The 27,176-nt window shown below is 47.8% G+C and overlaps 2 protein-coding genes across 21 annotated transcripts in view; one reads left to right on the plus strand and one right to left on the minus strand.

The window, feature by feature from the left end:
- The window catches only part of LOC142566355 (peptide transporter family 1-like), a 732,761-nt gene that overhangs the window by 115,580 nt on the left and 590,005 nt on the right, over positions 1-27,176 (plus strand). For 4 of the 19 annotated variants that reach the window (XM_075677283.1, XM_075677276.1, XM_075677278.1 and 1 more), the window contains exon 3: positions 1,273-1,474. The exons of 14 other annotated variants lie outside the window; for them this stretch is intronic. In XM_075677283.1, the coding sequence (XP_075533398.1) occupies positions 1,292-1,474 (183 nt within the window). In that variant the 5' untranslated portion in view covers positions 1,273-1,291. Of the gene's footprint in view, positions 1-1,272; positions 1,475-27,176 lie in introns of those variants that run through there. One more of the 19 variants, XM_075677277.1, reaches the window with a different exon arrangement.
- The window catches only part of LOC142566357 (uncharacterized), a 123,681-nt gene that overhangs the window by 4,051 nt on the left and 92,454 nt on the right, over positions 1-27,176 (minus strand). Inside the window, exons 1-2 of one of the 2 annotated variants that reach the window (XR_012825038.1) lie at positions 23,469-23,866; positions 22,699-22,874 (exon numbers count right to left, since the gene is read on the minus strand). Coding sequence is in view for 1 of the 2 variants with exons in the window: in XM_075677299.1 (XP_075533414.1) it covers positions 22,699-22,874 (176 nt within the window). In the remaining variant the exon portion in view is untranslated. Of the gene's footprint in view, positions 1-22,698; positions 22,875-23,468; positions 23,867-27,176 lie in introns of those variants that run through there. The other variant, XM_075677299.1, reaches the window with a different exon arrangement.

Consider the following 27,176-nt stretch of genomic DNA (forward strand, 5'->3'; position numbering starts at 1 on the left):
CAGCCCCTTGTGACGGTACGATTGAATATCTTGAATTGTAGGGAGGTCATTTACAGATACATCTAAAATATTTTTTTGTCTTTAGTGCTTTCATGCCGTAGCGGCTTAGTGGCGTTGGCACAGCGCCGCTAAGCACGAGGTCACAGGATGAAACAACTGCATTTTGATGGAGGTGAAATGCAAAACTACCCTTGTACCGTGCTACCCGAGGTTGTCAAAATTAATCCGGAGTCCCCTATTATAGCATGCCTTAAAATAAGATTGTAATTTTGGCACGTAAAACCACAGAATCGTAGTAATTTCACTTTTATTTAGGGCTCCTTTAAGCTGTAGCATTCATTATCTCTGCGAAAACTGATGCTCAAAGTATTATCCATAAAGATTTAATGAACAGTAGATAGAAGTGTCTACTTATATTTTAATTAGTGGTGATATGTGATGACTATAATTAGGACGGCAGAACTAACGAGACACACAGAATTATACAGTGTGTGAGAGCGCGATGACTCACGTCGAGGAAATGACCGAGTCTCCCTCGAGCCGAGGTCCCTGACGTGGACATCAACTGGCTGTCCAGAAACTTCTGAGTGCACTCCGTGATCTTGTGCAGCCTGTGATTTGCGAGTCGATTAATTTGATTGATGAGGCGGTGGTTGGCTTAGGCGGTCTTTGTGGCTTGTGTACATACAGCAGAGTAGAATCTCGCATATTACTTCTGGAGCACAGCAAGCGAACCTGATGTGTAGTGGTAATCTTAGTAACGATCGATCGTCGTGTTCCTCTTCGAGCTCCTAATGCTGCTTGCCAACACAAGCAGCAGCAGTTGCCCAAGATGGCGTGAAAGAGATTCATTGACGAGTGGCACATGCGCAGGGTCACGTGTCCAGTGACCGTTCCGGCGGTTGGTCATGAACCCGCTTCCCTCGACCTAGCAGCCCGATCTCTTCCCATGGACTATCCGTTCACACAAATGGTTGGGAAAATAGACACCCGAAAATATAAAGTATCCTAAGAATGCTGATTGCATTTAATAATACTATATGTTTTGGATACCTTGGCTTAGTTATTATTTTTCTTGTTTGGGCTGGATAAGTCCTTGTTTTTCGGAAACAAGTCGCGTTCAGACAGCATAAGAAGCTACTAAGAAGTCAAGTAAGTTTAGCAATCTAGATCTGCAACAGGTACTGTTGTTATTTATTTGCAGTAGGGCTGTTGTGTAAGTGTGCTTGAGAGGTTTAGAACTACTTTGCTAACATTTGCTTAAACATGCAGGTTCACATATGTTGGAGGAATGCGCATTGAAAAGGTTATCCTGACACAGCTTACCATGCCCTGCCATGGTGGACCAGGAAAGTTTGCAAAGGCCTTGCGTCATCGTATGTTCACAGAGGAGGAGCTCATGAGCCATTTCCTCTTTGGGAATAATACCAAGGGGCAAGAGAGGCTCTTGACCCCACCAGGGTCATACAGGCAGGTACCGTACATCCTTTCCTGAAGCATAACTGCGAGTCGGCCTAGTTGGAACAGATTCACCTTAAAGCTTTTTGTGCGCAAACAAACAGGGACGAAGAACAGGGGCAACACAAGGACGAGCGCTCGTCCTTGTGTTGCCCCTGTTCTTCGTCCCTGTTTGCTTGCGCACAAAAAGTTTTAAGATGCATCCTTTCCTGTTGCATTTCACATTCACATTTTGTATCTTAACTTAGCAACTTGCCATTGGCATAACAAATAACTTTCAAGTAGCCCGCGTACGCAGTTGTGTGCTACAATAGCCTACCATTTGGAATGATTGTTCATGTGATCTTAAGTGCCTAATGCCACCATACTCAGATGCTTCTAAAATTTAAATGCTGCCTTCACTGTCAGAAGCTTTTGGCGGCTCCACCAGATGAAATTAGCTGCATTATCAGCGCTACTTAGCTGTCATTGCAAGAATAGTCTGTTAAGTACGCTCCAAATCTAGTGACATGGAGGACATGTTTAAAGGGCCCCTCACCAGGTCTGGCCATTTTGAGCTGACAAGCAAAGAGCATCCATTGCACGATAACGATCGTGTTTGCAAAGAATTAAATCGCTACGCGTCGGAAATTTCAATCCGAACGCCGTTTTCCCTTTCCCTCGCGGTGACTGCGCTTCAAGCTGGACGGTGTGTGACTTCGCCCGTGGTGACACGTGACTTCATGAATTATTGAAGGCAACATCTGTTATTTGTGTGATCTGTTGCTTCAATTGACAAATTGAAGTTTAGAAAAATGAAAAACACAGAAACGGAATGTCTGAGTATTTTTATTTTTACTTCGCACCGAAGCAAGAGAGATGTGCTTCCGCTTCGTCTGCTTGTTCCCACGCTCGTGCAATCACGTGCGCAGGTACCGAAACTGTGCCATTTTCTACCGTGTTCCAGCGTCTAATCATGATCTGCGATCCGCTCGTTCTGCCTCAGTATTCGTGTGGCACTGAATTATACCGCTAGTCATGTTTCCTTGTACACAGCGCGCAAAATCGTGCGTTACGCGAAAGAGACAACAGCTCGCGCACGACGCCGTCGTGCGTAGCGCCGAAAAAAAAGTGAGAAAAAGAAAATGAAGGCGGCGCCTGCGACGTATGCGTCACGCGATCCTCGAGGTCCAGTATGGGAGAACGCAGGCAAGGAATTTCGCTTGCGGATGCTAGAAGGGGCGAGTGCAGAGTGTATCGCTATGCAGTGGAGCTCACCTCCTGAAATCATGGGTTCGCGGCACTGCAATATTTCTGTCTCGTCATTAATGAACCAATTTTTAAAAAAAAATTGCGCCAGAACGCTCCCTAGAGGACACGCAACAACTTCCAGCGTATAACCCAAATTTGCTACGGGGCTGGTGAGGGGCCCTTTAAGGAGCCTGAAAATGGTATTCTAATACACGGATTGCGGAAAACCTATTCTCAAGTGGGGTTACTGCTCAGCTCGAGCAGCAAGCAGCACGTTCACCAAATTTCAGCAATCAAAACCGCCCTCCAGGTTCTGTAATGCAAAACACGTGGTTTCACCAATTTTAACAGACCACATTGAATTAACGTTGCTCCTATCTTGAAGGAGGTCCATGTGATGCCAGACAGCAGCGTTTCAGCAGAGGGAACGTGACTTGTGCGGAATTTTTCTTTGCTTGTTTCAGTTAAAGAAACAAGGACAGAGTTGCCAGAATCACTTCAAAAGTGCTACGTTTAGTGGACGCTTATTCATTTAAGCACCTAACCTACATATTAACATGCACTTTATCACTTTGTATCCTAAGATATTGTTACGGAAGGGTGAAAGAAGACATAGAGGAAGAAGATCGCGAGACGCTGGCTGCGGCGGGATGTTACTAGTCAGCCATTTTTAACCCCATTGATTCTGCTTGTATATAAATTGTAAATACTGTCTGATACTATCAACATCCCCGTAGCATATTGGTGGGAGGTGCGGAGTACCACGGCTGGAAACGGTGCTCCGCAGTGGACCGTCGCATCACCCTCCTCACCATGAATGACGGTGAGCACTCGGGATCAACGTCGTTGCGTCCTCCAACGTCACCATCGCACGCTACGTTGCTGTCCCCTTCGGTTGTGGTTGTGCAACCCAAGGATTACGGAATTTTCGGCGGGACTGATGGCGCCTACGTTGAAGTGAGTTGTGAGTGGAATCAACAGATGGGACCCTACGATTTTGCTAGTTAACTTGTGGTTCTACCTGAGAGGCACGGCAAAGGTGTGGTTCGAAAGCCACGAAGAGGAGCTGACCAGCTGGGACCAACGCAAAGTCAGCAGAGTTGTTTGGCAAACCGGCCGGCCGTAAAATTACCGCAAAGCAGGAACTGGCCTCTCGTGCCCAATCCCCTAGACAGTCCTATGTTTCGTATATCCAGGACGTGCTCGCGCTTTGTCCTAAAGCCGATCACGACATGACAGTAGCTCAGAAGGTAGGGCATGTGCTCAAGGGAATAGCTGACGACACCTTTAATCTCCTCATGTGCAAAAGCTGCTCTAGAGTTGATGATATCATCAAAGAGTGGCGACAATTCGAGCAGGCCAAAAGCCGACTCGTCCTGCACCCATTCACCAGACTTCCCATAACTGCCGCAACGTCGACGTGTGCAGATCAGCCCGCACAGCAGCATGCGCTGCCATCAGAGGACGTGGTGCCAATCGTTCGACGTGAACTGGACGCAATGGCGCCCGCAGCTTTCTAATCGCGGAACCCTGATGCTACCCCTTTTTCAGTTCCCCTCGTGCAAGCCATCGTTCGAGAGGGACTTGAAAACTATGGCCTACATTTTGTCTATGCTGTCACCAGCCCCAGAGCCAACGAACGCCCTTCTACTATTTTCGCTCCGCCCCGACGCTTCTCTCCGCGTCATCGCAGCCCGACTGAGTCGAGGACCGTGGACGACCAGCCGATATGTTTCACCTGTCGCTGCACGGGACATGTCGCCAGATACTGTCGCAACTCGTGGCCCTCAACACCTCGCACGGCGACCAACCTGAGCGTTTTTAATGGAAATGGCGGCAATGTTCCGTCAACCGCCGACAACTCTACTAGGAACACGTGGTACAGTCGCTCACCATCATCGCGCGGACACCAGTCTCGTTCACCGCAAGCACGTCGCCCATTTTCCCGTTCGGCGCAGCCACGTCGCCCTTCGTTCCCTGTGGCTTGTGGCCGTACCCTTTCGGAAAACTAAGAAATGCAGCCCTCGGAGGTGGTGCTGCATTGCCCACTACTGCAGCCAATCCTCTGTCTGTGCCCACAAAGAGAAGTGTAAGTGACGTTAAAATAGACGGCTTCCCTTTCCAAGCCCTCGTCGACACTGGAGCCCACCTGTCTGTGATAGTGCAAGCCTACGTAGACGTTTAAAGAAGGTCCCCACCCCAGCAGCTGCCCGAGTGCTTCGTGTGGCTGGCGGCGGCGTGCTGGTTGTACTTGGAATGTGTACTGCGCTTATGAGTACAGCCGGCTGCCCTACCTCTGTTCTCATTGCTGTGATCGACAACTGCCCTCACGACATTATCCTTGGATTGGACTTTTTATCGCACCATTCCGCTCTCACCGACTGCGCCACCAGTGTTCTTCAGTTGAAACTGCCTCAAGTCGCAGATGCTCCCAGCACCGCTCCACCGCACTTGTGTTCGCTTCAAGATCTCCGTCTGTCACCTGAGGTAGCTACTTACGTCGCTTTGACCGCACAGCCACAGATTCCCGACGGTGAATATGTCCTTCGCCCCATCATTGACGTGCTTTTGAACCGGAACGTTGCTCTTCCGCATATGCTGGCGACGATTTATAATAACAACGTCGTTCTACCGCTTCTGAATTTCAGCCTGTGCCCTGAAGTGCTTCCAGCTGGCATGTTCTTGGCCAGCGTTTCTAATACTTCCGTATCTGACATTGAAATTCTAAATGCCGAGAGCGGTTTCTCAGCGCCAGTTGCAGCTCACAGCTCTGCTTCCCTAACGGATTACTTCGCCAAGATGATTGCACGTGACCTCACCTCTGTACAGGCCACGGACACACGTCTCCTCCTCAAATCGTAGCGTGACATCTTTCATATTGTTGACAAGCCTTTAGGACAAACATCGGTTGTTCACCACCATATCAACACTACGGACACGAATCTTATTCGTCGGCGTCCCTATCGCGTATCGCATGCTGAACGTTGAGCCATCCAATCATAAGTGGACGAAATGCTGCTCAAAGGGGTCATGGGGCCATCAGCCAGCCCTTGGGCTTCGTATGTCGGCCTTGTGAAAAAAATGGTACCTGGCGTTTATGCGTCGATTATCGCCATTTAAACAAGATAACCCGAAAGACGTCTACCCCCTACCACCCATCGATGGCGCCTTGGACTGCTTGCATGGAGCTAAATAATTCTAGTCCATCGATCTTCTATCCGGCTACTGGCAGATTTCAACTGATAAAATGGCCTTCGTCACGCCGGATGGCTTATATCAGCTCAAAGTGATGCCCTTTGGCCTATGCAATGCTCCTACGACATTTGAACGTATTATGGGCTCTCTTCTGCAAGGCTACAAATGGACCATCTGTGTCTGTACTTTGACGACCATTATTGTTTTTTCTCCCACCTTGGGCAGCCACCTTACTCGTCTCGCTGTCATTCTTGCGGTCTTCTGAAAAGCCGGCATCCAGTGAACTACACGAAGTGTCGATTCGGGCGCCGTCAGACTAACGTGTTGCGGCACCTCGCTGACGCATGCCGTTTCCAACCAGAACCGGAAAAAGTTCGCGCCGTACGCAGTTTCCCTGTGCCACGTTCTGCTTCTGACGTGCGCTCCTTCGTTGGCCTGTGTTCTTACTTTCGCCGTTTCGTGTAAAACGTCGCCGCCGTTGCTCGGTCTTTAACATATCTTCTAAAGAACACGCCGTTCTCATAGGGCCCTGAGCAAGCTCACGCGTTCTCCGCTCTCATCGGATTTCTCACTATCCCTTCCATTATTGCCCACTTTGATCCATCTGCACCGACCGAAATCCACACTGACGCAAGCAGCCACGGCATCGGCGCTGTTCTCTCCCAAAAGCAGAATGGTAGCGAGTGCGTGATACCTTACGCCAGGCGCCTCCTGTAACCTGCTGAGAGAAATTACTACATCACCTAGCGGGAGTGCTTGGCTTTAGTTTGGGCTGTCGAGAAGTTCCGGCCATATTTGTACGGCCGCATGTTTACGGTCGTTACAGACCATCACGCCCCCTTCTGGCTGTCTTCCCCCCGGGACCCCACAGGATGGCTTGGTCTCTGGGCTTTGCGGCTCCAATAAGTTTAATTTGTTTTCAGCTATAAGTCTGGGCATCTGCCAAAGGTCGCTGACTGCCTCTCGCGCCATATCGTGGATCCTCCCGATCCTGTTGCGCATGATCCGGTCACCTGCCTGATGGCTTTGACTGACATGACCGACATGCGCGCTGAACAACAACGCAACGCATCCTTACAGTCCATCATCGCTGAAGTGCAATCTGGCAGCACTGACGGCACGTGCCGCATGTTCGTGCAGCATGATGGCTTCCTCTACCGCCGCAATATCAACCCTGACGGCCCTGAGTTGCTCCTTGTCCTTCCTCGGCATGTGCGATCCGTCGTTCTCGAACAACTTCACGATGCACCTACTGCGGGACACTTTGGCGTTTTGCGTACATATGACCGCGTATGACGCTGGTTCTTCAGGGCGGGTCTCTACCGCTCCGTGCGTCGTTATGTCGCAACTTGCGAATTGTGTCAGCGCCGGGAGAAACCGTCCCTGCCACCTGTGCGATGACTCCATCCAATTGAAGTTCCCTCTGAACCGTTCTTTGGCTTAGGCCTTGACCTGCTTAGCCCTTTTTCGGCGACGACTAGAGGGAATAAGTGGATCGCTGTCGCTACTGATTACGCGACACGCTACGCGATAACAAAGGCGTTGCCGACTAGTTGCGCAACTGACGTCTGCGATTTTCTCCTTCACGACGTCATTCTCCAGCACGGTGCACCTCGACAGTCACATACAGACCGCGGCCGCTCGTTCTTGTCACTAGTGTGGACGACCTCCTGCGGTCTTGTGCCACTGAGAAAAAGCTGTCCACCGGCTACCACCCACAAACAAACGGTTTTATTGAACGTCTTAACCGAGCACTCACAGAGATGCTGTAGATGTTCGTTTCCAATGATCACCGCAACTGGGACGCCACGCTGGCCTACGTGACATTCGGGTGTAACTCGTCCCGACATGACACCGCAGGATATTCACCTTTTATGTTTTGTATTGTCGCGACCCCACTTTGCCGTTTGACACCATCCTACCTTATGGGCCCCATATTGCCACTGAGTACGCTCGTGAAGTCATCCATCGCGCTCACATGGTGCGTCAAGTCGCCCGATCTCGCTTATTAGCGTCGCAGCATCTGCAAAAACAGCGTTACGACCGGTGCCATCGCGATGTTCAGTTTGCCCCAGGTGCTTGGGTGCTGCTTTGGTCACCATGTCGTCGGGTTGGCCTCTACCAGAAGCTTCTCTCTCGCTACACAGGGCCTTATGAAGTCCTACGTCAAGTTAACGATGTCAATTACCAGATCGCGCCGTTAGTTTCAACGATCCTCAAGTCCGCCGCCTGTTGACGTCGTGCACGGTTTCGCGGCTGAAGTCATACTTCACTCGCAGTTCGCCTACCACGCGCCGAGACGGCTCTTCACCACCCCGGGATCCTGTTACGGCAGGGGGACAGAAGAGAGAGAGGAAGAAGATCGCGAGACGCTGGCTGCTGCGTGTGGCTACTAGTGAGCCATTTTAATCCAATTTAAACTCCTTTAATATTGACACGTGTACTTATCTTTATCGGGCGACCACGTTTCGCCGCCTGACAAGTGTTACCGCACAGCGCGGCACGCGCCTGCAGGTATCCGAAGTTTCTGGAAAGTTATCGATGCTTCTATCCGCTGTCTGTTGTCGCCGAACATTGTGTTATCTGATTTCATCGCCTGACGCAAATGGTGTAGAACTTTGTGGAAGGCACGCGGGTCCCAACGATTAGTCTGGAACGTCCGACGACTGCGCTATAAAAGCCGAGGCGCTTGACCCGCTGAACAGATTTTCGACGATCGCCGACTGTGTTCGCCGCTCTCGTTGTGCTTTAAGTGTAGCCTGTTTTGTGGGCACAGGTTCGCCCAATAAAAGCTAGTTTTGTCTTTGACAGTGTTGCTACTGTGTTCTTTAACATCACTACCACGTGACATCTGGTGGAGGTGCTTTGCGTTCATGTACCGGACGCCCTCGACAAGCCGTGATCCAAGCCCGGACCGCAAAGAGAACACCAGCGTAGTCCCGGACCATCGAGCAAGCCACCGTCTTCAACAGCTACCCCCGGAGCACGGACTTCTACCTGAGAATACCAAGAAGATTCTGACCAAGGCAACCCCAATGGCAGCCCCAGCGTCCCCCATCGTGCTGCAGCAGCCCAGGGAACCACCGACGTTCCGCGGTTCCACATTTGAGGACCAGGAAAGCTGGTTGGAATCGTATGAGAAGGTCGCTACGTTTAACAGCTGGGCAAGCGACGACAAGGTGCGACATGTCTATTTCGCATTGGAGGACGCCGCCAGGACGTGGTTCGAGAATCGAGAAGCCACCTTGACGACGTGGGACCTGTTCCGAAGTGGCATCCTGCAAACATTTACATGCGTCGTGCGAAAAGAGCGAGCCCAAGCTCTACTGGAGACTAGAGCGCAGCTGCCGAATGAGACGATCGCGATCTTCACTGAGGAAATGAGCCGTCTGTTCCGCCACGCCGACCCAAAAATGTCCGAGAATAAGAAAGTCCTCCTACTGATGCGTGGTGTAAAGGAGGAACTTTTCGCCGGAATGGTAGGAAGCCCACCGAAGACCGTCGACGAGTTTATTCGTGAGGCAACGAGCATCGAGAAGACACTGGAATTGCGGAACCGGCAATTCGACCGACGCACCAAACCCACAAGCTACGCCGGAGATACATCAATGGCCACCGACGACCTGTGCGAGACCACCCGGGCAGTCGTACGAGAGGAGCTTCAAAGAATCTTCACTTCATCGCAACCTCAAGTGGCCTCAATCGCCGAAATTGTCAAAGAAGAAGTCCAGCGATCGCTCGGAGTTCCCGAGGTACAACCACAATCATCGCAGCCCCAGCCAGAAGCGATGACCTACGCCGCCGTTGCCCGCCGTCAAGGTCCCCCTCCACGACGGCGCCAGGGCCCTGTAACGCCGCAATTCCGTTGACCACCGCCGCCGCCAGCACGCCCACCCGTCGCCCAGCGCAGCTACCCGAGTAAGACAGACGTTTGGCGCGCTCCTGACCACCGCCCGCTCTGCTACCACTGCGGGGAAGCCGGTCATGTGTACCGCCGATGTCCATACCGCGACCTGGGATTGCGAGGGTTCGCCGTCAACACACCGCGCCCTCGCGAAGATAAACGCCCTCGTGACATCGCCGACTACCACGCCGCTACTCAGTGGAGCCCTCGACGGCCGTCGCGGTCGCCGTCACCAGGCCGCTACCTGTCGCCGCAGCGCCGTCCATACACCGGCCCAGCACAGGGCCGCTCTGCGAGCCCATATCCGGAAAACTAAAAGCAGCAACCGATGGAGGTGCGGTTGCTGTTCGTCGAACTGAAGAAGATCCTCCGCCGCCGACGAAGACGACGAAGAGACCATCTCGACGACATAATGACACGCCGCCGTCCCGACGAAGTCACGAAGCCAAGACTGCACCGACGAAAGACGACTTGACCACGCGACGTTCCAGCTTCAGTTCAGCACGACGCAGCCGTGATCCGACGCCAAGACCTAACTGCAACGCCAGACAAAGAAACACGGACCTCGACGTGCTTCTCGACTGCCACGCAGCTACCGCCTTAGTGGACGCAGGGGTTGATTACTTCGTCATGAGTGGACACATCGCCGCCCAGTTGAAGAAATTTAAGACCGCATAGGAAGGCCCTCAAATTCGGACCACTGGAGGACACCTCATCACGCCGACTGGAATCCGCACGGCAAGAATAACCATTCATGACCGGACTTACCCTGCCACCTTCGTCATCCTGCAACAGTGTTCACGAGAGGTCATTCTTGGTATGGACTTCCTGAACCAACACGGCGCAATCATCGACCTCAAGTCGAAGTCAATAACGCTGTCGGATGATAAAGCGATATCACCGGAGAGCCCTCATAGTCACCACGCCTTGAGTGTGCTCCAAGATCAAGTGAGCATCCCGCCTCGCTCCAGCATTGTTATTTCGGTCGGCACCGAAATACCCGCTGACGTAGAAGGCGTCATCGAAGGCGACCAACGTCTACTGCCAGACCGTGAAATTTGCGTCGCAAGAGGGATCGCTCGACTGCACGGAGGAAACACGAAAGTGTAGCTGACAAACTTTAGCCAGGAGTTCAAGCACATCAACAAGGGCACGACGATCGCATACATCGAGGAAATTCTGGAAACCAGCAATGCGTTTGTCCTCTCGTATTCTGCCGCATCTACCCCGATGATAGTAGTTCCCGAACCAGACTTCGACATTAATCCAAGTCTCCCCACGCTTAAGAAACAACAACTCAGAAGTATACTTCGACGATACAAAGAGTACTTTTCGACGTCATCAAGGATTCGACAAACACCAGTCGCAAAGCATCGCATAATAACCGAAGAGTGTGCTCGACCACTCCGCCAGAGCCCTTATCGAGTTTCTACGCGAGAACGTTAAGCTATAAGGCACGAAGTCGATGAAATGCTGCACGACGACATCATCCAGCCGTCAAAAAGCCCGTGGGCATCTCCTGTAGTCTTGGTGAAGAAAAGGGACGGAACCCTACGTTTCTGCGTCGATTATCGTCGTCTGAACAAGATCACGAAGAAGGACGTATACCCCCTCCCACGGATAGACGACGCATTGGATCGGCTCAGCAACGCTAAATACTTCTCGTCGATGGACCTCAAGTCTGGCTATTGGCAAATAGATGTCGACAAAAGAGATCGCGAAAAGACCGCCTTCATCACCCCAGATGGCCTCTACGAGTTCAAGGTTATGCCATTTGGACTGTGCTCGGCGCCCGCAACGTTCCAGCGCGTGGTGGACACGGTTTTAGCAGAATTGAAGTGGCAGACCTGTCTCGTTTACTTGGATGATGTCGTTGTCTTCGCCGGAAATTTCGGCGATCACCTTAGGCGGCTTGCAACAGCACTAGAGGCCATCAGGTCATCAGGGCTTACTCTGAAACCGGAAAAGTGCCGCTTCGGTTACCGCGAGCTTCTGTTTCTAGGCCACGTCATCAGCAAATCTGGAGTCCGCCCCGACCCGCAGAAGACAGCTGCCATCGCAAAGTTCCCGCAGCCCATCGACAAGAAGGCAGTGCGTAGATTCCTTGGCATGTGTGCCTACTGCAGGCGCTTTGTCAAGGACTTTTCACGCATCGCGGAGCCGCTAACGCATCTAACCAAATGTGATGTCCAGTTCAAGTGGGAAACGCCGCAGGCCGATGCATTTCAAGAACTCAAACGACGTATGCAGTTGCCGCCGGTACTTGCACACTTCGACGAGACCGCCGATACCGAAATACACACTGACGCCAGTAGCCTAGGCCTCGGTGCCGTCCTAGTCCAGAGGAAAGACGGACTTGAACGGGTGATATCGTATGCTAGCCGGTCGCTGTCAAAAGCGGAAGGCAATTATTCTACGACTGAAAAGGAATGCCTCGCCATCATTTGGGTTACAGGAAAATGCCGTCCTTACCTATATGGGAGGCCATTCAAAGTGGTCAGCGACCATCACGCGCTGTGTTGGCTAGGTAACTTAAAGGACCCTTCAGGACGGCTGGCGCGGTGGAGCCTCAGACTGCAAGAATATGACGTCACCGTAATATGCAATTCCGGAAGAAAACACTCTGACGCCGACTGCTTATCACGCGGCCCCATCTATCCCCCGCCGCAAGATGACGAGGACAATGACGCCTTCCTTGGAATAATAAGCGCGGAAGACTTCACTAAAGAGAGCAACGAGTAGACCCGGAGCTAAAAGGCCTCATCGAGTATTTGGAAGGGAACACCGACGTTGTCCCTAGGGCATTTAGGCGCGGGTTGTTTTCGTTCACGCTACAAAACATCCTGCTCGTGAAGAACTTCTCAACAGTCCGCACCAGCTAACTTCTGGTTGTACCGTCAGCGCTGCGTCCAGAAGTACTGCACGCCCTACACGACGATCCAACCGCTGGGCACCTCGGATTCTCCCGGACGCTGTCGAGGATACAGGAAGGGTATTACTGGCCGCGTCTGACCGCCGACGTTGTCCGTTACGTCAAGGCATGCCGAGACTGTCAGCGACGCAAGACATCACCGACAAGGCCAGCAGGATTACTACAGCCGATCGAATGTCCTCGCCGACCATTCCAGCAGATTGGGATAGATTTGTTGGAGCCGTTTTCGACGTCAACATCCGGGAATAAGTGGATCGTCGTCGCGACGGACTATCTCACCCGCTTCGCTGAAACTAAAGCTCTAGCAAAAGGCAGCGCAGCCGAAGTGGCGAAATTTTTCGTCGAGGACATCCTGCTGCGACATGGTGCCCTAGAAGTCCTCATCACCGACAGAGGAACGGCTTTTACAGCAGAGCTCACACAAGCCATTCTGCAATACAGCCAGACAAGCCACAGGAGGACAACTGCCTACCATCCGGAAACTAATGGTCTCACGGTCTCACGGAGCGCCTGAACAAGACCCTCGCCGACATGCTAGCAATGTACGTAGACGTCGAGCACAAGACGTGGGACGCGGTCCTGCCGTATGTAACCTTCGCTTACAACAAGGCGGTCTATGAAACAACACATATCACGCCGTTTAAGCTGGTTTACGGAAGATACCCGACAACGACGCTCGACGCCATGCGGCCGCACGTCATTGACGAGGAGAATCTTGACGTCGCTACCTATCTCCAGCGCGCCGAAGAAGCTCGACAGCTCGCCCGCCTACGGATCAAGAAGCAGCAGCATACCGACAGCCGACACTGCAACATCCGACGACGCTTCGTCGAGTACCAGCCCGGCGACCGTGTTTGGGTATGGACCCCGATACGCCGACGAGGACTGAGTGAGAAACTATTGCGACAATATTTCGGACCCTACAAGGTCATCCGCCGTATTGGCGCGCTGGACTATGAGGTCGTTCCATACGGCATTTCGCATTCACTGCGGCGCCGCGCGCGATCTGAAGTGGTCCACGTGGTGTGCCTTAAACCCTTTTACGAACGCTGACGAACTTCCTTGTGTTGTTTTCTTTGCTACGCGTGCTTTTTTTCATTAGTTTCTTTTGTTTGCAGCATCGGGTCGATGCTTTTTAAGAGGGGGGTATTGACACGTGTACTTATCTTTATCGGGCGACCACGTTTCGCCGCCTGACAAATGTTATCGCACAGCGCGGGACGCGCCTGCATGTATCCGAAGTTTCTGGAAAGTTATCGATGCTTCTATCCGCTGTCTGTTGTCGCCGAACCTTGTGTTATCTGATTTCATCGCCTGACGCAAATGGTGTAGAACTTTGTGGAAGGCACGCGGGTGCCAACGATTAGTCTGGAAAATTTGACGACTGCTGTATAAAAGTGGATGCGCTTGCCCCGCTGAAGATTTTCGACGATCGCTGTGTTCGCCGCTCTCGTTGTGCTTTAAGTGTAGCCTGTTTTGTGGGCGCAGGTTCGCCCAGTAAAAGCTAGTTTTGTCTTTCACAGTGTTGCTACTGTGTTCTTTAACGTCACTACCACGTGACAATCAATATACGTACATTTTAAATACAGTTTTATACTATCAACATCCCCGTAACAATGAAAAAATATATGTTTATATGACTCTTCCCCATATGTTTAAATAAATTGAGCAGCACTGAATAGGCCCTTGGTGACTATTGCGTAAAGCTTCTTACAGACCATTGGACATGTCCACTACTCCCATTTTGAAATTGTTGGAATTGTCTCCTGCTTCCTTACTTCACTCGCCTGTTTAGAGGGTTATTACAAACCATTGCTAAGTAGCCTATGGGCGCACATATATCAAAAAGATGAATGAGCTTTCCCATCACTCTTGCTTAGCCCGTTGAGGATCAGATTTTGGGGAAAAGTGTCTCCAGTTTAGGAGTTATATTTTTTAGTGGTGTAAATATTCGAAACTTTCCAATAACAAATTAAATAGTGTCCTATCGACTCGGCATTTGAATGGTCAGTATATGTAAATGCGAATATTATTTGAATATTTCGAAACACCAATGAAACAGGAGCCAAAGTACTGTAAATTTTCACCTCTAAAAACATAGTATAGACATAAAAGATGAGAACTTGTACAAATCTCAGACCAGGCTACGTTACTTAATTAGCTGTACTTTAGAGGCTGTAGAGAAATCGTTCATGCTTACTGAAGACTCCTGTGCATGTGAAGAAGCTTTTTGCTGCTCCATTTATTTTTTTAATAAACAGCTCTTCATAACATAGTATGTAATGACAGAAATTTTCTAACTTTTAAGAATAATAGGATGCGAACATCATTTTACATTGGTTGTTATATCCGCTGTTCATTATTCAGAAGCTATCCAATATTGGGGGGGGGGGGATTCGCTTCTGACATTATTTGGTTCGGTCTCAAAAATCACTATTTGCGCATATCTAATATTGTTATGGCAGATTTCAGTTCTTCAGTGCATTTCCGAGAAAAAAACAGTTAAATAATTCTTTAAGTGACAATAAAGTGACAAAACCTTTTTAGTAATTGCAGTTGTACACATTTTATTTTTATATGCTGGATAAATCAGCACAATGTTTTGTGTAATGAAACTTACATAATGTTGTTTTATAGTAAACTACGTAAAGTGGTCACACTTCCAAACTACTGCAATGACAGACACCAAGGAGCTAAGTAAAATATCAGTTTTGGAGAAACGCATGCGGCGAGAGCACAATAAGAATAATTTCTTGAAGTCCCAGAAGGTTGCAGCACCTCCAGTGTGATGCTAGGCAACTTTATTCTGAAAAGGCGCATTCTTTAAAAATGTTCCGTCGCAGCCAGAGATGTACGGCGGTGAATCTCAAAGGGTCAAAGAAGTCGGTCCGCTGGCGTATGGCTCTTAGAAAACTGAGCATTTCTTCGTATCTGTCACATTCTACATGTCTCATGGTAACAAGCTTGGTGCACAGCTACAGGTAATCCTCATTATAACAGTCGTTCAGGCAGAAAACACTTCGCAGTAAGCGGTACTTTCTTTAAAGTAGAGAGTCTTAAGCCATTGTAAGGCGAGAAGTGCACTCCAATTCCATGGGAACTCGTGAAGCCTAACTTCAAATAAAGACACACTCAACTCTAGTGACATGAAAGTATTGTATTTTGAGCATGGAAAGGCACAGTGAAGTGCTGCGCACCGTACTTACGAAAGTTGCAGGAAATAATTTTAGTTGCCAGTAGTTTAGGTTTCTTCGTGAATGACATGAAGTTTTTTTCATCATTTTGTTTCTAAGCAAGCAAAGTTCACACCTTCGACATTGAGAATATTCATGAAGTTATTTTGCTACAGTGTGTTGTTCCTCTTTGCCCTTTTCGCATTTGACACTTAGTCGAGTCCTCTGCCACATTGAATAAATTTAAATGATCAAGCTGTGAAGATGTACCCATGGAAAGTTGAAGTGAAGCAAGACAAATACATAAATTAATTTCATTATAACGAGGGCATATTGTATGACACACTCTTTCATGGGTAATTTGATTTTCGAAACTTGTTCTTGCTTGTTGTTTTTGCAGGCTTCACGTGTCGTTAATTTCCTGGTACCAGCATGCCCTATGTAAAAAACACTCTGGCCTCGCTTCTCGCATGGGACCAAACGCCTCTGAAGCGCCCAAGTTGGACAGCTCAAACCAAAGCACTATTGTTGTGCTTTTGCAATTCTCGACATTTTTATGTTCGTTTATGTTTATGTTAGTCTCCTGAAGAGCCCAATTGGGCTTTCTCAAACGAGCCTACAAATGTGCCTTTGTATGCCTGGACATCTTTATGCTAATTTTATATATGTTAATTATGCTAGTCTCCTGAAAAGCCCACTTGCCTGGCTCAATTGAGCATACAAGTGGTGTGCTTTGTTATATTTCACTGCATTTTTATGTTAGTTTTTGATACACTTGTAGCAAGGATAGTGTTTCCTTATTATTATGTTTTTAAGTATCCAGTCACTTCCTGCCAAACCACCCAGTTTTGTCAAGAACTGTTCCATTATGGAAAACCGTTTCAAGTTTGCTTGATATGCAAAAGTAGGTACAATGAGAAATTTTTTGAAAAAATTTGCTTTCGTTCATACACCTGAGCCATTCTATGTCAGTAAACCAGCGTTTTATTGACCATCACAGATATAGTTGAAAAAATTTCTATATGTTTGTTGAAGCTCCGAACTCTTTCTCCCCATTTATATTTCTTCGCGAAAATTTTCTAGACTTTTTCCAAATATTGGTTGTTCTTCCCAAGCTGAGCTAGAAGGCCTTTATTCACGTTTCTTTTCAAATGAAAATTGTATGATTAAGATATTCAGATGGTGTTCATGTCAAGAGAATGAAGTGGTGTGACTGCCAAAATTGGAAAGCGTGAATTTTTTTCTTCTAATGCAGGGAAATACAGAAGGCACAAAGTAAATATAGAATCACAGCCTTATTGACTTGCGATTGCTGCAAAAGATTTGCAGCCTTGTAGGTTATGTTGAGCGCCTAAAAAGCTGTAAAGTTCAAATGTTTTGCAAAAAACTTCGCGTTGAAGGCATTATTTAGCTTTGGGGGTCGGCGCAAAGTAATGTGACCCATCATTACATAGCCCAACATGTCTGCTGTGCAGGTGACAAGTTACGAAAAAGTGTTATTTTTAAGGTGCGATAATTTTCTTTTGTACTGTTCATCTGTGGATCACGCATACAGTATAAATATATGATTCTTCAGCCTTGTCATCAAACGAGGAGAGATTGTTAATATTATTAGCCACTAAAACTAGTTAGCTAACTGTGACTGCCTTTTCTTATCAATACGAAGGCATGTGACGTCAAGCGCCGCAGTGTCAACTCATATTTTTTTTTAGCATGAAAGCGAAATGTGGTACCCAAGGACATCTTACCACATCAGACTGAACACAGCACATATGGCTTTTACAGATAAGCATGTTCCGGCTCCGAAACAGTGGTAACACGCAACACCACAACAGTTTGTTAATACTTGCGTGGGTTTTCAGTTTTAATTATGAAGGTGTTTTCTACTTGCATCGTCATTGGGTTGCCGCGAGCAGAGGACAAAGTGTCCTGCTCCCAGTATGTCGCATTGCATGTTTATATGTCGCATTGCATTGCAGTGTGACATGTCCTTTAAAATGCTTTGTATGAATAGTATCCGCGCTCTTTCTAGATTTACTGGCTACATAACAGCAAATATTTGTTTTTGTAAACTGCATGAAACGTTTCTTTTAAAACTGCAGGTCTCCCTCACGAATTTAACAGGTATAGATATTTTATGTGCAATAGCTGTATGGTTCAAAGGGCCCACACCAAGCACAAGCCTTGTTGCATTAGAGCGTGCGTCTTTTGGCGATAAAATGCAGACCCCAACACGGCTTCCCTGTCATCTGTGTTGCAGACAAAGCCAGCTTTGTCGTCTGCAATGCCGGTCGGCAAGCTTGTGTGCACATCGGAGAAAAGCCGACAAAAATTTAAAAAAAGAATTTTTCGCATTTAAACATAATGCCTTCTTTTTTAATTTCACACATGCATAGTAGACATGTAGAGCTATCCAATAATGTATCACATATGATTTTTGGCCAACCACCAAAGCTGTTTTTACCTTTAACATGTAGCTTCTTGCAAAAGATAAGAATTTTAGTTTCTTTACAGGCGATCGGCTGAACCTTCATAGCTTCAAAAGTTTTTCTGCTATACTATATGTCACCTGGGCTACCATTCTATATTTAATTTCTCTCTTCTGAATTTTTGTTGGAAAAGAAAATTAACGCATTGCAATTTTACTCACTTTTGCCGGTGCCAAAAGCACTCGAAATATTCAAATGTTTGAAAAATTTGCCATTTTGGCAGTCGCATCACTTACCGTATTTCCATGCACACCACTTGAAGGCTTGAATCCATATAATGTGCGTTTCAAGAAAAAAGATTTTGATTGAATTCATCTAGCTCGGCTGAGCAGGAAAAATAAACTGTCACCAAAATGCTATTTTTGGCAAAAATACATAAAAGTGGGGAAGGAGCTTTGGTAAATATGTGGCAAGGTCGTCAGCTATATCTGTGGTGTCGAAAAAAGGCTGGTTGATTCGGCATGGAATAACACACCTGCAAGTGCATCTGTGCCATTCCCAGAGTGGTTCGGTTCAGTAAAAACTGCGTTGTACATAACTTCGCAAAAATGGTTTATTTTGCTATCTAAAATACATGAGTAAGAATTAATAGGTATAAGTTGGCTGAAATTTAAAGTGCAACAAAAGCTATTCGAAAATGGCAATGATGTGCCTTTCATGTTTGCAATAAACTAGATTTTTTTGTGTGAATTATTCCATTTTTTGTGGCACTGGACAAAATTGAAATAGAACTCACATGAGGAATAACTGTTTGTGTCTTCCAGCACATCACTAATAGCTGTTTTTTTCATCTAAAAAATCTGAAGTAGTTAGTGTGAATAAGTCACTTGATCTGGAATGACCTGCGCAGGAACATTATCATGGCAGAAAACACATCTGGATCGTGCAAAAAGCAAGGCAGCATAAGAAACTGCTCCCATGGCATCACTTATTGCAATTGCCGTTATTCAAAAACAGATAATGTTGACTCAAATTGGCATGCACCATTAAACCACAAATAAGGATTGTACAGAGTGATTCTTCTTAAATTGCCTGTGCCAGGTAGCATAATTCCTTTTCTTAAGCTGGATTATTCAGAGGTGGACATTACTAGCACATGAAATGGAAACACATTCAACTTATTCTCGCATATTGACTAATTCACTTATAACATTACGGCACATATTACAAATTGTAACCAGTGAGTTTCAAAGATGTATTCACTTGAAATTAATTTTCAGGATGACACCAGTGTCGAGAGTTTTCCATAAATGTGAGATGAAATACATGGGCATTCCAGTTACTTTTGTTCTTCGATGCATAACAGTGCGTTTTGTTAAAGAGAGTAAGTGCAGCTGCAGTGCATTTCTGCGGCCAGTTTGGTGGCATGTGTCTCGTCACTGGTGTCATTGTGGAAATTCATTCTAAGTACATGCACCTTGTAAAATTATCGGCTACAATTCGTAAAAAAATTAATTAGCTGAATATGTGCCTTGATTTCTCATGCAAGTAATGTCTGGCAATCTGTACTAGAATTATGTTAGCTGCAACAGCCCGTCTTGAATAAGTTTCATAAAACTTACAGATAACCACCCTGCATATCAGTGTCTCAGTGACTGCTGTGGTCTCAAGCGAATTGTGCAATGGTTTAGTACCAGTGGCTACCTAATAAAGATAGCAAGTACATTTTTGAGTGTTCTTATTTACTGCCATGTCAGCCTGCTTGTACAGTAACTTATTTAGGTATTTATTTTTTAAGGTTTATTCTTTTAGGGTATGTGTTTTACTTGAGCGCCTGAAACTACATCTGTCAGTTCAATTTTATTACGGTGTCAAGCTGCAGGAAGCTTGTACTTTGCAACAGTTAAGAAATTTGATGTTCTTAAACTACAAATGGTTGTACACTCACACAGACGTTTGGTTACAAATAAACACTTCACCTTGAAAAATGATTTTTCTATGCATCGGTTCACTTTCGATTTTGTTAAGGACTCTTCGCTTTGAGAATTCGAAAACTCGCATAAGAGTACTGCTAGCAGCTTTACAATATGGTTTATTACAGGCAATCTAGGAGCATGCTTTTGAGCCCAGGCTAGACCAAGGCCTGCAATACCAGAAGCACCTGTATTTAAATTTGCCCTTATTCTCTCACAGCAAACATCAATGTGATATCAAAGATAATTATATGCAACACAACATAGCTCAGCAAAATTTTAAGTGCAGTTTTAAACACTGCTAAATACACCCTGGGGGCATAAGGGCTTTCTACTCAATTTGAGTGTTGACGTTCAAAAAAGCTCCAGCAATGCTTCAATGGATATTTAATGGTGACGCTCAACACATCTGCAACAATGATTCAATGGCCTTTCAATTTTGAGGCCCAACAAATCAACAATGCTTCAATCGGCTTTCAACGTTGAAATACACCATTTGTTCTTTGTTCTATAATACACCGATGATCTTTCAAATTGAAAGGCTCCACTGATATTTCAACAAAATGTCGCGGGCCAGTTATCAACACTTGTCAACAACTTCCTCAATAATGTTGCAAGAATTCCGCAATGTGCTTCCAACGTTGTTTGTTGATATTGAACAATGACATTTCAATAACTTTTCAACATTTTTTTGTAAGGGCACTATCGCTAAAATGTATCCCGTCAAGCAACTTCGGGGCCTGCTTGATGCAATATTTAGTTGAAGTCAATGACTGTAGAACGCAGTGCCTTAGCATCCAAAATTTTCTGTTTACAGGAAGCACTGCCCTTTCAATTGCGTACCTTTCAACCTCTGGCACCGTGTACACTGCGATTTGTACTTCCTTTGAAACATTCCGCAGGTCGCTGACCCCTTGCTTCGCGATCCCTGCCCCTCGTCCTTGCAGCGCGTCAATCACTCCGCCCCTTATCACCACTAGGCGAATCTCCTCCATTGGGTCCCACATGCGTTCCTCGGTTTTCGCTGTCACCTCCCTAATCAGTTTTCCGGGAAGCGCACTAATCTGCACTCTTTCGCCTGCTCCTGCCCACTTATCACGAGTTGTACTTTTTCCATGTTTGAATCGCCAAGAAAAAAACAAGTCAACGCTGTTCCTCCTCCTCGCACCTGGGGCCGCGATTGCCCTTCCCTCTTTCTCATCTTCACCCTTTGCTCTGTTGTCTTTCGTGGCCGGCACGTCAGGTGTGGTGCCTTCGTGACCATCACGACGTGTACGCCACTGGTTTCCGGCGGGGTGGTTTCGGCTTCCATACCTGCGCTCGTTTCGTTGCCAGCCCCGTTGGCCGTGCTTGCATCAAAGCGTTCACCATTGCTTTGCGGGATGGCGCCTCTCAGCTTCATTTCTCCGTTGGCTAGCTTTTCTTCTATCTCCTTCCTCTGCTTCTGTTCGCTCTTGAGTTGCTGTTCTAGCTTTCCAATCCTCGTAGCTAGCTAATCCTTCTTCTGCTCTAGACGGTCTAGCCGCGACGCTAGCACACACATTCTACCGAAAAATGCTTCTTCGTTCACTTGGCGTAATGACTGAAACCGCGTTTCTTTCAACGCATAAGAGGGCTCGCACCCAGAGAAGCGCACGAGTGGGTTCTTCCTAGTACCAACCGTCACCTTGTTCTAACAAGGCACAGTACAAGGTACTCTACTTGTGGAAAAAGCTAAGCGAAAAATTTAGAAACTGAAAAGCATGACAAATAATTTATAAAGATTGCTCGGCTATCCGAACACTCCTAAAAACCAATGTGCGAAAAATCTCAAACTTATCGCTTTGGCACGCTACTCCTACAGTGCTCAGAAGGCATGACATAAAAATTGTAACAGCGCAAACACATGCAACCACAAAGTATCAAGGACGAGACACTGTCAGAAGGCTGCTTTCAGAAGGCTGTCAGAAGGCTGCTCCACTCGACATGCCTGTTGCCGTCGACGTACTTCCAATTGCTAGTAGGTACAGTGGGGGGTGGCGTTTCTTGCGGCGCTCGACGTTTCTGCGCGGCGCGAGCAAGAGCGGGTGCGAGAGAGGAAATCTGGGGGCCTTTGCTCCTTGAATATGTGACTGGCTAGGCACAACAGAAGAGGTATCTTAGCGCGTGTTGTATGCGTTTGTCCCCTAGACATGCTGGCATTGCGGAGTGCGGTCGAATTTGTTTACACTCCGCCGCTGGCTGCCTGCGCGGTGAGGTAGTGGACACGGACGCCCCCTTAGGTGATCGCTTTGTCTGAAGGTTCTGACTGGCGTTGTATAAGTCGCAGGTCGCTTTTTTCGTCGCGGCGATATATTGCGTTTTTTTACAAGCACTGCTCCAGGAGGGCACATGTAACTGGCAAATGGAGGCCTCAGGAGAGCACCTGAGGTTATAAGAAAGCAGGCGGCGCAGGATCTCCAGGGCACCCAAGGGGTAGCAGGGGGATGAAAGCTGGAAGCAGGGCGGCCCGTGGCTTGGGGCCGCGGAGGCCGAAGCGTGCTCCAACCCACGGACCAGTGCGGGTTCCAGCTTTGATGTCCGCATTGCCGCTTTGGTGTCCTGCAGGCGCCACCGACAATGCGAATTAATGACACGTTGTTTGAACTAGTAAAAAACGTGATTGAATAAATATAATTACGCCCAGACGCCAGCATGCGACGCTAAGTTCAGCAATACCGCGCCACGCGACTTCTGCCAGCACGCCTATGGACAAATGCATACAACACACGCTAACAAACTGCTCTGTAGTGCTTAGGCAAGGCTGTATCATATGGCGCGATTTTCAGTCAGCGACACAGGGAATTCCGTCGCTCAGCGACCGCCGCGACGTCGTGGGCTCTCCGCGACTGGATTCCAACAAGTTGGTCGCGCCGTCGCTCAGTCGCACCGATCGGAGCGGTGTGGGAGGGGCAGTGTGTGACGAAACAAAGCCCCGTCAAAATAGGCTCTTTCCTGTTTTACCGTGCCTTGTTAGCTATGTCGCGGAATATCGCGCGTCAGTTTTAGCTATGTTTAGGGCGTACCCACCAGCGCTTGCGGTTTAGGAGCTTCATGAACATTTTTTTTTCTTCCGCTTACACAATGCGTTTGAAAAGAGAAGCTGCACGCTATCCAGGTCTGCAGAAGGGCGCCGCTTCAATATAAGGCACGTACCCACTTGATCGCCACCGTCGTCAACCTCTTCATCGCTACGAATTGCGCCAGCTGCCTATACATGCACACTCAATAGTAGCTTGCTCTTCTGCAAAAGCAAATACTCATCCAGGAAAGAAAGTTGTGACCACCATAGTAAGAAAGAAATTAGAGTGTACTAAAAGGAACGACCTCACCGACGCCGCACAAGCCGCACGCTCATACTTGCGGTGTTGTGCAGCGCCTCACTCACCGTATCTGCAAGCTGTCGTAAAAACTCAATGGTTTTAAACGTTTAAAATGGTGTACCTATTCTATTATCGACTAAAAATAGGAAAATTGGAATATTTGACTAGTTTCCATGCTGTTTTTACTTAACGATGCAGACATGGATACTTCGTGAGCAGCAGGCAACCTTGCGCATCGCTGCGGCGGATGTCGCGCTGCCGCAAACGCATGCGAAAGCTGTCAGCGAAAATCGCTCCGTTACGTGCGCGGCAGAACTTTCGCCGCGCCATGTGAAACAGCCTGCAGAGTTCAAGGAGCGGAAATCCCCACATTTCCTCTTTCTCGCTACTACTGGCGCATGCGCGCTCCGCCGTCTCCGCAAGTGCCCCGCTGTGCCCACTAGCAATGTACGCCGCGACCGGGCGGAAACTCACGGCGGAGCAACCGCGTCCTTTGCAAGGCGGTCGAGTATCTGCGATCTGCAGGCGGCCTTTGTGTGTGCTGTTATCTGTTTGCGTCGAAGCGATCGATAGCTGTCGCTGCCGTGCTTGCTCACAGCAGCGTTGTGGCAGCCATCGAGTGTCCATGTTTGCTTGTGCGCTCTGACGGCGTGCTTTATAGTTCAGTTTGTGAGCGAATGTTTCCACGTTTATACGGCCGATAAAGATAATCCGTATAACTTGTACTAATTTGCTTTCGCAACCGATGCTTCGCATTGTGGACCAAGACTTTTTTTATGTTACCCTCAAGGCCAGAGGGCATTATAGAGGGGAGTCGCAGAACGTGATGCATAACATTTAAATACGAAAAATAAACACTGCAGCGTATTAGCAATTCGCAATTCTAGACTGTTATGTCATGTCTTGTCTAATAGATCGCAAGTATGGCAATGTAAACAAAAACGCGTCTCAATTATTCCTGTTAATGCGCTGTTTACTAGTGTCGTCCCTAATCGTTGGAAAATACGTTAAGCAGACTAAATAATATGTTAATAATTTCCCTATATACAGTGCTAGCTGACGCCTTACGAAAGAGTTTCTTATCAACAATGGAGACAATTTTACCGGGAACGCGGTTCGACTGCTGTGATGGTCTGGGAAAAAAATTGATTGAAAGTGTTAGTGCGGCCTGTTTGAGTTTCCACCTCATGGCGATGATCGATGCGGCTCGACAGGTAATGAGGCTGAAGAAATCAAATTGCTGTGAACGGAGGAATGCTAATAAAATTTGCGAAATAGGGTGGAGCGTGCTATTGTTCTACGAGATGCAACTAATGGAAGGGATAGATTATCTTTCATTGGTGTTGTGCTAGTGGTACGGTTATCATTTCAAAATATGAATATTAAATATGACTGTATTATGGTGAACAAGCTCGAGTGAAGAAATAAGGTTTTCATGGTACGGGCAAGTTCGATCCAAATAGGTCGCGAAGCTTCGGGCGACAAACGGTTCAGTACAAATTGTCACTGACATCAGCAAGTGTGGTTATGGGAGCAGCGATTGAAGCGCGACTGACTCAATTTCTCCATTATAAAGGCTCTGTTCGCGATAATATTGACGCCTTAGAGATTCTGGAGCCACTAATCTATAACTTTAGCTTGACTTCATATTTGCCTTTAGTGTTCCTTTAAGGTGGCCTTACCGCATATAATTTATCTGACGGGGCTACCTCTTGGCTAGCTTTTGACGGGAGATTCACGTGTTTCTCACGTTAAGGAGTTGGTCTGCCGCCGGGTGGTACTTCTGGTATCTGTCCGGCCTCCTCCATAGGGAGAGCTATTGGTAGGTTGCGGGGCCCGACTGAAGCGCAGAAACGTGGTGCTCAGCTGTCTCGGTTCTGTAGCCAGAAGTTCAAATCCTCAGGTTTTTTTTTAGAACATCGGGCTTCTGATCTGATGGTTGTAAGCTCGGATCCTCCTTCAGTACACTACATCTACAGGCTTGGAGTGGTGCCTGACACCGGCAAAAAAATGCCGAGAGCCAGTGGGGCTTTGCTAGTCCATCTGCAACCAAATTAGGAAGTGCCATTAAGCTTCAACAAAACACACTCCCTCACCTGGACAGGAATCGGCCTCCCTGATGCAGTATGCGACCACTATCTCCCTCATAACCCCTACATTTAACCCATGGCCCTCAGTAACTAGCGTCTGCGGAACGCCTGACCAAGGTGGCGGTCAAACCTGCGACACGGGAGAGGGTGCTAAGAATCTGTGGATCCTGACAGGCCGTCACTGGAAACTTAACCTGACCACGTTCAACACAAACTCTCTCGAGCGAAGCTAGCTTAGTACGACTCTTTGAGGAACTATCAGGCATGGTGTGGGATATCATTGGCTTTAGTGAGGCTAGAACTGGGGAGGCTTATACAAGCAGTGCTGACTAGACTAAGGGCCACCTCCTCTGTTACAGAGGACTTCCAGTTAAGATTCAAAACGGAGTATTATTTCTAATGCATAAGGGCATAGCCGGCAACATTTCATAATCAACAGTTATGAGACAAGACAACATCGCCCCACATTATCATTTAGAAAACATTCGACTTGGTAATTTTGCTGCCCGTCGGACACTCAGAGCCTATGTAACGGAGAGTAAACGAACACAGCTCGACGTTTCATCGCGGAGCGTTCCGCATTTATCATCACGACGAGACAAGCGCGTCGGATGCCGCAGCGCGAGCTTGCACGATAACAAAAAACATGCACTCACACCTTTTGCAAATGAATTCCGTGCGTTATGTCACGCAAAATTTGAAGTGAAGCGCACGCCACACTTTGAACAAACACGCAAGGAAATAAAAGAAATGGCGGATGAAACCGCCGCGTTGAACTGAGCAACTGCATTGCGCACGTACCTCGTTTGCACAGTCCTCTTGCGCTGCAATCACTTGTTGGGGGGGAGGTGAAACCAAGAACGAACGAATAAATCGTCAAACAAGAAATTAACATTTGTTGTATTAGTACAGCAAAAATCTTTGAAATGGAATATTTACTCGTATGACAGTATTCTGATTAAAAATTTTCGAACATTTCTTTTCACGTAGGTTTTCTTGTTTTAGTGTTTGTACCCCGCTCACCTAGTAGCGCTTCAATCGTGCACCACTAACTGATATCTTTGGCGATAGGTTTTGCACGCTTTTCGTTCCAAGCTTCGCGATCTACTTAGACGGACCTTGTACACTCTACTTGTGCTTCCCTCTCGCCATGTGCGGTGGTGGAGTGATTGATTTCTTGCCATCCCCTTTGAAACGGGGCGGTGGGTTATGCGACCAAGCTCTGGTTATCATTCATATTTCATCATCATCATCATCATCATCAGCCTGGTTACGCCCACTGCAGGGCAAAGGCCTCTCCCATACTTCTCCAACAACCCCGGTCATGTGCTAATTGTGGCCATGCCGTCCCTGCAGACTTCTTAATCTCATCCGCCCATCTAACTTTCTGCCGCCCCCTGCTACGCTTCCCTTCCCTTGGGATCCAGTCCGTAACCCTTAATGACCATCGG

The sequence above is a fragment of the Dermacentor variabilis genome, unplaced genomic scaffold (assembly GCF_050947875.1).
Source record: "Dermacentor variabilis isolate Ectoservices unplaced genomic scaffold, ASM5094787v1 scaffold_12, whole genome shotgun sequence".
NCBI classification, from domain to species: domain Eukaryota; kingdom Metazoa; phylum Arthropoda; class Arachnida; order Ixodida; family Ixodidae; genus Dermacentor; species Dermacentor variabilis.